The 14,430-nt window shown below is 36.2% G+C and overlaps 1 protein-coding gene across 2 annotated transcripts in view; it reads right to left on the bottom strand.

Moving 5' to 3' along the window:
* Window positions 1–10,283: 10,283 nt before the first annotated feature.
* ASPM (assembly factor for spindle microtubules) overlaps window positions 10,284–14,430 on the bottom strand; it is a 64,004-nt gene continuing 59,857 nt past the window's right edge. For both annotated transcript variants that reach the window (XM_028120332.2, XM_088016809.1), the window contains exon 28: window positions 10,284–10,451. In XM_028120332.2, coding sequence (XP_027976133.1) covers window positions 10,349–10,451 — 103 coding nt within the window. In that variant the 3' untranslated portion in view covers window positions 10,284–10,348. The remainder of the gene's footprint in view (window positions 10,452–14,430) is intronic.

Below are 14,430 nucleotides of genomic sequence, written 5' to 3'. Positions count from 1 at the left end.
TTCTCTTATTTGTATCTCCTGTAAAGTTTGCTTAATACATGCCAAAATACACGTCCAAGACTTTAGGACACCGCAGCTCTTATACCAACCTAGATTTTACCCAGTAGATGCATGCTCAGAAAAAAACAGATGTCAAAAGTGAATATCATAAAGCAGAAGCCACATTTATGTTGGTTCTACCATTTTGCCTAGTTTGAACAATCCTGGAAGCACATGGCTTTACTGAAACAGGTGCAGCAGAAGCCTGAGACTCTAGTGTCTAGCTTCATGGATTGTCAAGGGGCAGGTTATGGAGTATTTACTGTTGATAACAATTACAGTAAATATGGTATGGTCCTGACCCCAGCATTGTGCAGGTGTGTTCCTGATTCAACTTCAAGATCTTGGCAGAAGCAGCACATGCCCAGGCCAGTTTTGTGGTGTGCTATTAGGAGTACTGGGAGCATATATGTATGTGGGGTAACATCATCTAACTGGAGCCTCAGTATAACAATGATGAAAATTAAGGGAAAGGGAAAATCTTGATATTATTAAAAGAAAAAAAGTTACCTTCAAACAAGCAGTAATAGGACTGATGAACTTCTTAACATAAGTGATAAAAACAAGGAGAAAGTGGAATAACATCTTTAATATGTTAAATGAAAATAATTGCCAACCAAGAATGCTATAACTACTAAAAATATTTTCAAAAATAAAAGAAAGATGTTTTCAAATAAATAAAAATATAAAGAGTATGTCTACCTAGTAGCTACCTAAAGTAGAACTTTAGTTCTTCTTTAGTAAACTCTACCTAAAGAATAGTAGTAGAACTCTACCTAAAGAACAGCTAAATGGAGTGCTGTAGACTAAAGGAAAATGAAACATGAAAATTCAGGAAGGAAATAAGAGCAAAGAATAAGGGGTGAGGGAAGGAGCTTAGGTCTGTGGGTAAATATAAGAGAATATTAACTGCACAAAAGAAAACCAATAATGCTTACATAGCAAATAGATATGTAGAATTAAAATGCATGGCATCGATAACACAAAAGCCAAGAGGGAAGAAATGGACTCAGTGTGCTTGGTTTCTAGGACTTTCAAAGAAGTTGGAGAAGTAGTAGTGCCTACTTAATTATCATTACTCAAGGTTCAGTATATAAAATTTCGAGGTTAACCACTACAGAATAATGTTTAAAAAATGTGTAATTAATAGATTAAAGGGATAAAAATAATCACAAAAAACTCACACATGATAATCCTAAATAAAGACCAGAAACTAGAAAGGAAGGAACAAAAACAAATTTCTGCTTATGGCTAAGATGGAGTAACAGGAACTGGATATACCCTCCCACCTGAAACAACTTAAAAAAAAAAAGACAAAATTAAAAAAACAATAGTTTTTAAGACATTGGAGATTAGGCAATGAGATGAGCCCTGTGATCACCCAAGCCTAGTGCCTGAGGGTTTCTTGCCACACTACACAGTATGGTGGTCTTCCTGAGGTGAGGAGATAGAACTGAGAATTATGAAACCAAAGCAGGTAGGATTCAGAGTGCAAAGTACAGGAGAGAAGAGAGCTGCCTAGACAGATCTGCAGAGCGTCCACGTTAGGTTTTTAGCTGAGTACTGACCAGAACATCTGAATGAAAAACGTGTCAGAGGCCAAGAAAGGTATCATCTGAGAAGATTAAAGGGAGGAATGCCTGGAGTCCACTTGGGATTGGGGAGAATTCCTGTTCTCACAAGTCAGAGTGGAACTCTTCATGATTTACATGGCATTCATAGTGCTCTCAGGAGGTTTTTACCTTAGTAGTGGCGAAAAGCTGAGCTTAAAGCAATACCAGAAAGGATCAGTTCCCAAGTAAAGTAAATGAATTCCAGAACAAACTCAAAAGTATTTATAGGAGTACAAAATTATCCAATAACCAAAGAGGTAAGATTCACAATGTCCCCAAAGGAGAGAATGGGAAGGAAAGAAAATATTTGAAGAAATAATAGCTGAACATTTTCCAAATTTGAGGGAAACTATAAGAACATAGATCAAAGGTGATCAAACACTAAGAACAAGAAGTATAAAGAAAACTAGAGTAAAACAAAACATAATCAAATTGCTTAAACCTAGAAATTGAAAAATTTAAAAGCACTCAGAAGAAAAACACCCCAGAGGAAAAAAAACAAGGAGAGTAGACTTTTTGTCAGAAACATTGCAAGTCAGAAAACAATTGAAACAACATCTTTAAGTACAAGGAAAAAAAGAAGAAATAAAGGAAACTGGCAACCTAGAACTCTATACCCAGTAAAAATACTTTTAAGAAATGAAAGCCAAAGAATAGATAAGCAAAATATGTTTTTCAGACATATAGAAGCTGAAATTCTTCATTAACAGGCCTGCATGATGAACCATATTAAAGGAAATCCTTCAGGCCCAAGGAAAATGATGCCAGATGGAAATCTGGATCTACATAAGAACTGAAGAGCACCTTAAAACAGCACCTATGTGAGCAAGTTTAAAGATTTTTAGATTATTTAAATCTTTTAAAAAGATATCTGATGGTTTAAAGCAAAAATGATGAAAATAACAAATTATTGTGGTTTATAATATACTAAAAGTAAAATGTTGACAAGAGCAGAAAGATTGAGAAGGCAGAAATGTAGTATGTTGCAAGGCCTTTCTTTATAGTATATGTGAATTGGTATAATATCACTTACAGGTGGATTCTGATACGTTAAAGATATTTACTAAAAACCTGAAAGTAACCAATAGAATAACATAACAAAGAGTTATAGGTAATAGCCAACAAGGTAGGTAAGTTGGAATCATTAAAAAAGAAGAAAAGAACCTATTTAATTAATCCGAAACAGATCAGAAAGCAAAAGGGTGGTAATGAGGGAAGCAGATGGGATGAATAGAACATAAACAGCAAGAGGACAGATTTAAACTCAGCCATATCAGTGATTACATTAACTGTAAAAAGTCTAAATATCCAAAGTAAAAGGCAGAGATGGGCTGGCTGGATTAAAATATAAAGGCCCAACTCTATGCATTCAACAAGAAACCCATCTTACACAAATATACAAATAGGTTAAAAGTAAAATATGGATAGATATACCATACTGTAGTGGGTTGTATGGTGGCCCCCAAAAGATGTGTCTATAGCATAATCCCTGCAGTTTATGAATGTGACCCTTTTTGGAAAAAAGGGTCATTGCAGATGTAATTAAGTTGAGAATCTTGAGATCATTCTGGATTATCACAGTAGGCCCTAAATCCAATGACAAATGCCCTTAGAAGAGTGAGGCAGAGGAAAATTATATAGAAGAGAAGACAATGTGGCCACAAGGGCAGAGATTGGAATGATGTGGCCAGAAGCCAAGGTACATCTGGAGCCACCCAGAAACTGCAAAAAGCAAGAACAGATTCTCTCCCAGAGCCCTCAAGAGAGAGTGCAGCCCTGCCAACACCTTGGTTTCAGATGAATGGTCTCCAAAATCATGAAAGAATACATTTCTGTTGTTTTAAATCAACAATTTTGTGGCAATTGTTACAAAAGCTCTATGAAACTAATCCATGTGCTAACAATGATTAAAAGAGAACTGGAGGGCAACTGGGTGGCTCAGCCAGTTAAGCGTCTGCCTTCTGCTCAGGCCATGATCTCAGGGTCTTGGGAACAAGTCCCACATTGGGCTCCCTGCTCACCGGGGAGTCTGCTTCTCTCTCTACCCTTCCACCCTGCTCATGATTTCTCTCTTACTCTCCCCCCCCAAATAAATAAATAAAATCTTAAAAAGAGAGAGAGAGAGAGAGAGAGAGAACTGGAGTATAGAACAATGTAAATGTAATCAATACCAATGAACTCAAAACGATTAAAATGTTAAGTTTTATGTTATGTATATTTTAACACAAATATTTTTAATGTAAGAGAGAGAGAACAGGAGTCGCTGTATTAAGTCAAGTGAAACGGATTTTAGAACAAAGAATATTACCAAGGATAAATAAATTCATTCTACAATTATAGAGTGATAAATTTATCAAGACAACATAATAATCCTAAAGATTTCCACAACTAATAACAGAGCTAGAAAATTTGCGCATATTTGTTATTTAAACACATGTATAGGGATGCCTGGGTGGCTCAGTAGGTTAAGCATCTGCCTTTGGCTCAGGTCATGATCCCAGGGCCCCTGGGATCGAGCCCCACATCAGGCTGTCCACTTAGTGGAGAGTCTGCTTCTCCCTCTACCTCTGTGATCTCTCTCACTTTCACTCTCTCAAATAAATAAAATCTTTAAAAAAAATAAACACATCTGTAAATAATCCATGGATCCAACAAGAGATCAAAAGAGAAAGTAGGGCGCCTGGGTGGCTCAGTTGGTTGAGCGACTGCCTTCGGCTCAGGTCATGGTCCTGGAGTCCCGGGATCGAGTCCCACATCGGGCCCCCTGCTCGGCAGGGAGTCTGCTCCTCCCTCTGACCCTCTTCCCTCTCGTGCTCTCTATCTCTCATTCTCTCTCTCTCAAATAAATAAATAAAATCTTTAAAAAAAAAAGAGAAAGTATTTTGAACTAAATGAAAACGAAAAACATCATATCAAAATTTCTGAGATATAAGCTAAAGCAATACTTAGAGGTAAATCTAAATCACTGATTACCTATGTTAGAAAACAAGGATTTCAAAATATTGACTCACCTTCTACATCAAGAATTAGAAGATGGGGGCACCTGGGTGGCTCAGTCGCTTAAGTGTCTGCCTTTGACCCAGGTCATGATCTCAGGGTCCTGGGATCAAGCCCCACATCATCAAGCCTGCTCCCTCTGCCACTCCCCCTGCTTGTGGTCTCTCTCTCCCTCAAATAAAATCTTAAAAAAAAAAAAAGAATTAAAAAATGAAGACCAAATGAAATTGCAAGTAAAGAGAAGAAATGAATAACTGATCTAAATTTCATATGAAGATGCAAAGGACCTAGAATAGTCAAGCTACTTTGAAAAAGAACTTGGAGGACTTATACTACTTGATTTCAAGCTTTATTATAAAGCTGCAGTAATCAACACAGCATAACATTGGCAAAAAAATAAACAGGTCAGTGGAAAAGAAAATAATTCAGAAAGAGACCATTACTTATATGGCTAACTGATTTTTGACAAATGTGCAAAAGCAATTCAGTGGAGAAAGGATAGTCATTTCTATAAGCGATGCTGGAACAACTGGTTATCCAGATGTAAGAAAATAAACTTTGATCCATACTTTGTACCACATGCAAAAATAAATTTGAAATGGCTCAAAAAAACACAACAAACAAAATGATACAAGTTCTAGCAGAAAAACACAGTGGACAATCTTTGTAACCTTGAGTTAAGTAATGAGTTTTTAGACACAACACTTTAAGTATAAAGAATAAAAGAAAAAATTGGTACACTGGATTTCATCAAAATTAAGAAGTTCTACTCTTCAAAAGCCACTGTTATGAGAATGGAAAGACAAGTAACAGACAAGGAGAAAATATTTGCAAGTCATTTATCTGATAAAGGACTTCTATCCAGAATAAAGAATCATCAAAACTTAGAAAAACCACCCAGTTTTTAAAAGTAGACAAAGACTTGGGGTGCCTGGGTGGCTCAGTTAGTTAAACAACCGACTCTTGGTTTTGGCTCAGGTCATGATCTCATGGATCATGAGATCAAATCCCCCAGGTCAGGCTCTGCACTCAGCCGGGGTCTTCTTGAAAGATTCCCTCCCTCTGTCCCTTTCCCCCACTTACTTGCACTCTCTAAAATAATAAATCTTAAAAAAAAAAGTAGACAAACACTTGAACAGGCTCTTCATCAGACATATGGATGGCAAAAGAATGCATGAAAGGATGTTCAACATCATTAGAATTAGAGAAATGTCAATTAAAACACAATGAGATAACACTATTCATCTATATAGAATTTTTAAAATTATGTTTGACTGTAGAAAGTGTTCCTGAGGATGTTACCAATATATAAATATGCAAAGAAACATATTGGGCAGACATACTGCATTGCTTCACCCCCTCAGAGCAGTGGTCTCATTGAAAATTGTAATGGACAAATAAACCAGGAGGAGAAAAGATGTGAGGAGCTGACAAAGTCAATTAAGTGAACTTGTTCACACATTCAGTATGATATAAAGAGCAAAGAGGAGACTCTACTGGAAAAGCATCTAGAACCAGAGATGAAAATGAGAATGAGGGGTGATGGATAGAGTGATACTACTTTCTATTTTTTGTTCCTCACAAAATTTTCTTTTCTGTTGACTGACCCAGTTGTCTCCAGACTGGCCCTGCACTGCTGTGTACTAGTGGAGCTTGCTGTCAATGCACAAGACAATGCAACGTTCATACCATTAAAGTTGACGGTATGTGCTCCTAAAAGAATGTCAGAGCCATCACACCTTTCCCTTATGTGGCTAAATTAGGGTTATCTGCAGTCCCATTACTAAGCAGCAAGGGCAGTCCTATAATTCTTTATCTGTCAAATCTAACACATCTCACTGGGAATAGGACAAATGGGAAGCCATGGTAAGATTGATGTTACTGTCTGCTTTACTGGTAATTAATAAATCTGAGCCAGGGGAGGAAGGTCTGGGTTAAAACAGTAGGCAAGAAAAGGAACAGGAGTTCTGGCAAACAAGAGGGTTTTACCTGAAAATACTCTTAGCTGTCTCTCTCAGCTCTGGTGCTAACGGCTAATGCTAGAAGCCACTTGACCCTGTTTTCCCAGAGAAGAAAAACTGGACTCAAGCTGATTTATGAATCTGCCCAGTCTCCACTTGGACAAAATGGAGATGTGATGCAACACTGTCTGGGATTTGAATACCAGTATCTGCCTGGAGCCACCTTCTGGCTCATCATTTGTGGTCTAAATTTCCTTGATTGGTTTCCAGGTAACCTGAAATTAACAGTATCCCCAGAGTGCACAATATCAGAGATCTGCAGGCTGACAGTGAGGCTCTGAATCAAGACGAGTGTTTCCTGGGAAAGCTGCCTGGGTATGATGGGAAGGAGCTTGCTTCTGCTTACCAGTAGTCAGTACCTCGAACACAAATGGAACTGAAAGGTCTTTTAGGAAAATGGCAATGGAATTCAGATGGCCTCAAGAGAAAGTAACAGTAGGAGGAAGACTCTGAGCAACACTGTAAATCAATGTCTTCAGTAACACTGTGAAAGTAATTGTTATTGGACTATTCTTTTGATGTACCCTGATAAAGATCAATTGCAAAGATTGACAGCAAGAAGAATTTATTTCAAATATTCAAACAATGTTCAGCAGATATAAAACTTAATGATGCTTTGGCAAAGCAAGAGCAAAGTTTAGATCAAATTCATTTTGTTTTCATTTAGATCATAATTGTAAAATTGTAAAAAATACCACTATTACAAATAAAAATACCACCATTACAAATAAAGAGTTATCTGCAGTAATAATGAAATATTATTCATAGGATAAAACTCTACATTCTGAAATAGGCTTCTATAAATTTATCAGGTAAAAATGTGTCCTTAATTTACACAAGCTTCAGAAGCTGTTTTAGGTGGTCCTCCACAAACATTTCTTGAAATAGGCAAGTTTTTAGAATATTTCCTTCTTCCTTTACATAGGTTGGAAATTTTAACACACACTCAAATATATGTGCCCTCAAATATAAATTGAAATAAATATTTCTCTGCATTATTTGAGAAATAATAAAGAAGTTATAACCAAAGTATTTTCATTGGGATTCTCCCTTTGTTGAAAACAAAACTATAGAAGATTATTATCACTCTTTCTTTACAATAAGAATCAATGACTGAACAATATATAAGTTAAAAGCAAGCCTATTAGATGGGGCACCTGGAGGGCTCAGTCAGTAGAGCATACTATTCTTGATCTTGTGTTGGGATTTCAAGCCCTATGTTGAGGGTAGGACTTACTTAAAAACAAAACAAAACAAAACAAAACAAAAAAAAACAAGCCAGCCTATTAGAAAATTTAGCTACTGGCAACAAGCAATCCAAAAGATAGTATCTTCTTATTCAGTAAATGTAAATGTATTAGGTTTTCAATGCTACAGGCAAAAATTTAGAAGTTACAAAGATAATAAACCTGGAAAAAAAATCACCTATTGAAAAAAATTCAACAATTTTGAATATAGAATGCCTAATGTGAATTTATTCCTCTCAAGCATGAAGCCAAAATACAGTAGGAATAACAAGCTGTATTAGGGATATATAGATAAAATTTTCCAAGGATCTAAAAGTATGTATTTTATTTGCAAAAATCATAGCTATATAACAATATATTTATTTATACATTTAAAACTAAATTAAAAATGATACTGTATAGGCATAATGACATCTACTGGACATTTGGGTTAATAACAGTTAACAAGAAGGTTAATTTGAAACTCACCTAACTTCACCATTAATGAAATCATGAAAAATAAAATTAGATTGCAGTTAATATATTTATTTTCCTTCCTTAATATAATGTAATATCTCTGTGGAAAATAGTTACTTCTAAAGTAAAAAAGGTTTAATTACTTCTCAACCAGTCCTCCCAATCATCAACACAGACAGACAAGCCTTTTAGCCTTTAGGTCTTAGAATCCTGATATGGATTTATCACACAAATTTAGGAGGAATGTTCTACAAATAAGTGTAGGATATTATATAAAATTCATAAAAATTTAGTCTGGGGCGCCTTGGTGGGTCAGTGGGTTAAGTGTTGGACTCTTGGTTTCAGCTCAGGTCTGGACCTCAGGGTTTGGGAAAGAGCTCCCAACTCAGTGGGGAGTCTGCTTGCGATTCTCTATCTTGCTCTCCTTCTGCCCCTCCCCTCTCGCAAGTACGTGCATGCTCGCTCTCTCCCTCTCTCTCTCTAACATAAATATTTTAAAAAATTTAGTCTAAGTTTCAACAATGGAAAATTTTTTAACATCTGGAAGTCATAATACTATATAGAAATACTTTTTGGTTAGAACCATCTTAGGGGTGCCTGGGTGGCTCAGTCATTAAGCGTCTGCCTTCAGCTCACGTCATGATCCCAGGGTCCTGGGATCAAGCCCTGTATTGGGCTCCCTGCTCCACGGGAAGCCTGCTTCTCCCTCTCCCACTCCCCCTGCTTGTGTTCCCTCTCTCGCTGTGTCTCTCTCTGTCAAATAAATAAAATCTTAAAAATAAAAATAAAAATATTTGCTAAAAAAGAACAATCTTAAAGGAAATTAATACCAATAAACATTATATCCTAGTAGTATAATTTACCAAGGTAAATAGATTGCTTATACTAAGATTTTGTTAAATCAAAGAGAAAAGCAAAACATTTGGGAAAGTCAACAAAAATCATGTTTGAAAAATACTGAGTACTGAGAATTCCTAAAACACTTTATTAGAAGAAAGAAAAATGGCAAAGAAATACCAAAAATTCTACAGTTAATTTCAATATATTCTAATACACCAAAACGGTCTTTAGAGCTATCCTAACCAAATCTCAGCCAATTTCAGACTAATTAGGTTTAATCCTTATTCTAACAAATTAGTAAACTAAGTGGTTAAATGATCTCTGCATTTTTAGCTACTCTTTATTCATTTAAGAGAGTTAAAAACTTTTATGGCTTCCATATATGAACAGACTTTGGGATGCGATCAGATCTCAAACAGCCACTGGAATTAGGCTTCTGTGGTCCTGAAACCACACTGGTTTAGTACTGGTAATAGTGACCCAAAGCTGTTGAAAATAACGAATTAGGTTTCAACACCTAATCACTATCAGGACTAGGTGACAAGTTTCTCTTGTAAGCAACAGCATGTTCTTTTCAGGTCAAATTATAACTCCAATCAGTTCAAAGTTAAGGGTTTTTAGTATATAATGGGCAGGTTGAATTTAATTTGCCTAGAGGAGCTCACTTGCCTATCTGGATGGTCCAGTCAGTCAGGGAGATAAATGGAGATGTTGTTTGTAGCATTTGTGAGATTATTTTGTCCTCTTGTCACTTCTAAGTGTGTTGGCAGAATCTTATATTTCCAAAATTTGTTTTAGAAAAACGCTTCACCTATAAAATGAGAGTAATAAGCTATTCTTTCCCCTTTTGGAATATGATTATATTCAGACTAACATAATATTTTAAGATAATAGACATGAATAATAGTGTTAGAATCATTTTATGACATAGTGGTTTCTTACATGCATAAAGCCATAAAATAATAAAAGAAACAACAAATATGAAAACAGTTTATTGTTATATATATGTTTTTCTAAATTTTAATACAAAATCAGATTTTAGAAGTTGTACAAAAGAAAGCCAAAAACACTTTACACATTCATGATTAGCTTTAATATTTCTTTTTGCTGTATATACTGAAAATGTTTACATCTACTAGTAAGGAATGCCAAGCGTGTCCATCACCATTTGAATAGCTTGTAGGGGATTTGTGATTTCTTCCATTTTATCTCTTCTCAAAACCCAATCTGGTTTAAGTCTGTGAAAAGAATAAAAATCTTGGATTAACAAAGTTCTTCTCTTAAAAGAGTTACCTTCACTATTTTGTCTTAACAAAAATGTGGCTCCTCCTGAACACATCACTTCCCTTACAACCATCTCAAACAGGTGAGGGTTTATCGCCATTTACCACTGTCAGGCTATTTCTCACCATCCTTCCTCCTTTGAGGCTTATGCTATTTGCTCACGACTGCCTTCTGGTCAACTATCAAACTCCCGGGATTCTGTTCTTTGTAAACTTGGTTCTTGGTCTTCTCTCAACTCCTGCCACCATTCTCAGTAACTTCAACATCCATGTAGCTAGCTGAAAATCCAACAATCTCATCTGCAGTTTTGCAACCCCCTTCCTTCTGTACCCCCTCAACTAACTCCTTCTTACATGATCACATAATAGCCTTCATCATCATCATCAGAAAGTACCCCACCACTGACATCTCAATTTGAGACTGCCATTCTCCCACCACTTCTGATTCATCCATGTCATTTGATTTAATACATCTACTGCACATATTCTTCCACCCCACTGAGATCTCTAATTCACTGACCTCAACACGTACCCATCATCCATCAGAATGCTGACCTCACTTCCCTCCTTGTCTAGCTTAGATCCATCAATATAAGCTCCTTGGCAAATTTCATTAATGCTACTGTTTCTCTTTCCTATTAATTTCTAATGGAAAGTTCTATTTGGATTCCAAGTTGAATCCAAATATCTGCCTTCTCCATTCCTGTACAGCTGAACCAGAAGAAAAGAAAGATCGCAGAACCAGGCTGATTGATTTTACATCAATAATTACAGAACTAAATGGGTGCCTGAAATTGCCTAGTATGCTTCCTTCCTCTTTCCCCAAGATGACCATTTTATTCCTTTCTTCTTTTCAAATGTCCTTGCCACACCCTCTCTGGTCTGCTTTTGAGCTGATGCTTATAATCTCATACTTCATTAAGAAAATAACATCCATTGGAGGGGAGCTCATACATCTTTCTCACATAACTCCCTACTATGTTATGCATTTCCATCTTCTTAGTCTTTCCATTTGGTTAAAAATCCAAATATCTATTAGTTGGTAAATGGTCAAAGTGTGGTATAGCCATACAATGGAACAGTACTCTGGAATAAAAGGGAATGAAATTCTAATTCATGCATCAATATAAATAAATCTCAAAAACATTAAGCTAAAAAAAGAATCCAGTCACAAAAAGATATATACTGTATGATTCCATTTGTGTAATCATATAAAAAAGACAAAGCTAAAAGTATTGAAATAAGATCAGCAGTTGCCAGAATCTAGGGGTTAAAAGGAGATAACTGACTGCAAAGGGGCACAAGGTAACTTTGGTGTGATAGAAATATTTTATCTCAGCTGAGAAAAAGGGAAGCTGTTAATTCATGTTAATCACAGTTTTAAATATTTTATTTATTTATTTATTTGAGAGAGAGAGAGAGAGAGAGAGAGAGGCAGAGCATGAGCAAGGGGAGGGGAAGAAGGAGAGGGAGAAGCAGGCTCCCCACTGAGCAGGGAGCCCGATGTAGGGCTCCATCCCAGGACCCTGGAATCATGACCTGAGCCAAAGGCAGATGCTTAACCAAAGGAGCCACCCAGGCGTCCCATGTTAATTATAGTTTTAAAAACATAATTAGCATTAAAATTTCCCAATTCCTTAAATAGAAATCAAATGTAGAAATGGTCCTCATTAGTAAGTTTCAAGCAAGTAGGCTCTTTTTTATGTTATACTGTGAAATATGTAAGCATAAAACCAATTTACAACTACTACATAGTTTATAATTATGAGTAACTATAAAGCTAACTGCTATATAACCCAGGTCAAAAAATAGTGTATTGTCAACACTGTAGCATTTATGATTTGTAGAGAAGTGCTGAGTCATGGAGATGGAGACAGGCAGGGAAGGAAGGAAGTGGGGAGGGAAAGAAGGATATTAAATATCATCAGTTAACTTAGTTCATCAAAATCAATTAAATCTTTTATTAACAACGTAAAACCAGAAAATGCTAAATTAATCATTTTTAAATAAAATTTTAGTTGCCTCAGCAAAATATAAAAGTCATAGCTGAAGTTCTAATGTTATAAATTTTGGGCCAAAAATGAATTCATAAATAAAAACAATTTTGTAGATTAAATCAGTATTACAATTCTAATTTATATCAACTAACTGAAGAATGTTGCTAGAGTTCCCTACAACAGAAAACCAATTTTTTTTTTAAAGATTTTATTTATTTATTTGAGAGAGAGAGAGATAAACAGCATGAGAGGGGAGAGGGTCAGAGGGAGAAGTAGGCTCCCCGCTGAGCCGGGAGCCTGATGTGGGACTCGATCCCAGGACTCTGGGATCATGACCTGAGCCGAAGGCAGCCACTTAACCAACTGAGCCACCCAGGCACCCAAGACCAATTTTTGTCATAAGGAAATTCATCAAACGTTACACGTAATAAAAAGGATGAATTTTACTGTGTAAATTGTATCCCAATAAACCTGACTTTAAAAAACTATGTAATAGTATGCTTAAATTACTATATAAGTTTCTAAACGTTGATGCCACGCTTCAACTTCTAGCAACACAGAGCAGTAACTGAATTTGCAACCTGGCACGGGTCTAGGGGTAACACTCAGAATAGTGCAAAAAGGCATGAGGTGATTCAGGTGTGCTTTTGTGACAATAATCATATTCAGATGGTCTTGTGTACCCAGAAAGACAATATTTGGTGGTCTTATCTTTTTGTTATGTCAAGATTCATCAACAGATTATTGTCACCTACAAAGATTTAATTCATCTAAAGCTTTGTTATCAAACTTGCATGAATTGTGGCCTCAAGTAGACCTATTATTTCACTGGGGCTACAAATAATGATAATTTCATATTCCTTCTGCATTTATTAAACACTTTTTTTTAATAGAAAACTCCTACATCAGCCATTGGGTTGCCCTAAGATAGTGTCTATATAAGAAAAATGGGACATACTTGATTTTTTCCTTTTACCCATACTAAGCATCATGAGTTGTTTCTCTAGTATTCTTCAAGGGTAACCAATGTTTTTCCTTAGTATCATCATAAACTCATGAATTTTTCATATGATGTGGTCCATTTGTTTTTCAATCCTCTTTAATCTATACGTGTCACCACTTAACCACTAACCTCCATCTTGCCAAGTCCAATGGGCATTTTTCGTACCTTATCTAACAACCTCTCGGCAGCATTCCACACAGTTGATGGGACACCACTTTGGAATATCATCTATCTAATTACCAATTCCTTTTCAGAGCTGTTGGCTGGTTCTTTCTCTGAGTTCTGGAGAAAGTGGGGTTACCCTGAGGTTCGGTTTGGGAATTTCTCTTCTAGGAATTCTCTTCCCCTGAGATGACTGGATTTATTACCATACCCTTAAATGTGATCTAATGATTCCTGAATCCAAATTTAAATTTGGATTACCAAATTTAAATCTCTAGACTGATTCTTCTGCCTAGAACCACAGCCCTGATTTTCTAATAGCTTGTTTCTCTCCTCCTCTAAACTGTCACAGGAACCTCAGGCTTTCCAAAACAAAACCCATGATTCAATGCCCCTTCCCACTCTATCTTCTCCTGTCCTTTCTGACTTTTACTTCTTGTAACTACATCCCAGAGACAATTTCCCAGTCACACTATTTTAGCAGGTCCTCTAAGTTATTCTCTTTACTTTATTCACTTATTTGCCTATTTACTGTCATTCTCCTGAAGTATGTGGCTCCATGCTGTGTCATAATCACAAGTTCGGCACTTTAAAGCATAGGGTGCAGCTCCATACCATACTTACTCTGACACTGATATAAAGGTGTCTACTTGGTTAACCAGATAAGCTAATACCCATTTTTTAAAAAATTTCTAAAGGTACATGTCTTAAACTAGTTAAGCTACTATTATCTCTATAGGTTTGCTGTTGATTGAATGGCCGCCCCCCCCGC

The sequence above is a fragment of the Eumetopias jubatus genome, unplaced genomic scaffold (assembly GCF_037043125.1).
Source record: "Eumetopias jubatus isolate StellerSeaLion01/CBP00866 unplaced genomic scaffold, mEumJub1_p1.0 scaffold_12, whole genome shotgun sequence".
Classification (NCBI taxonomy): domain Eukaryota; kingdom Metazoa; phylum Chordata; class Mammalia; order Carnivora; family Otariidae; genus Eumetopias; species Eumetopias jubatus.
This window is presented reverse-complemented; position numbering and strand designations above follow the sequence as displayed.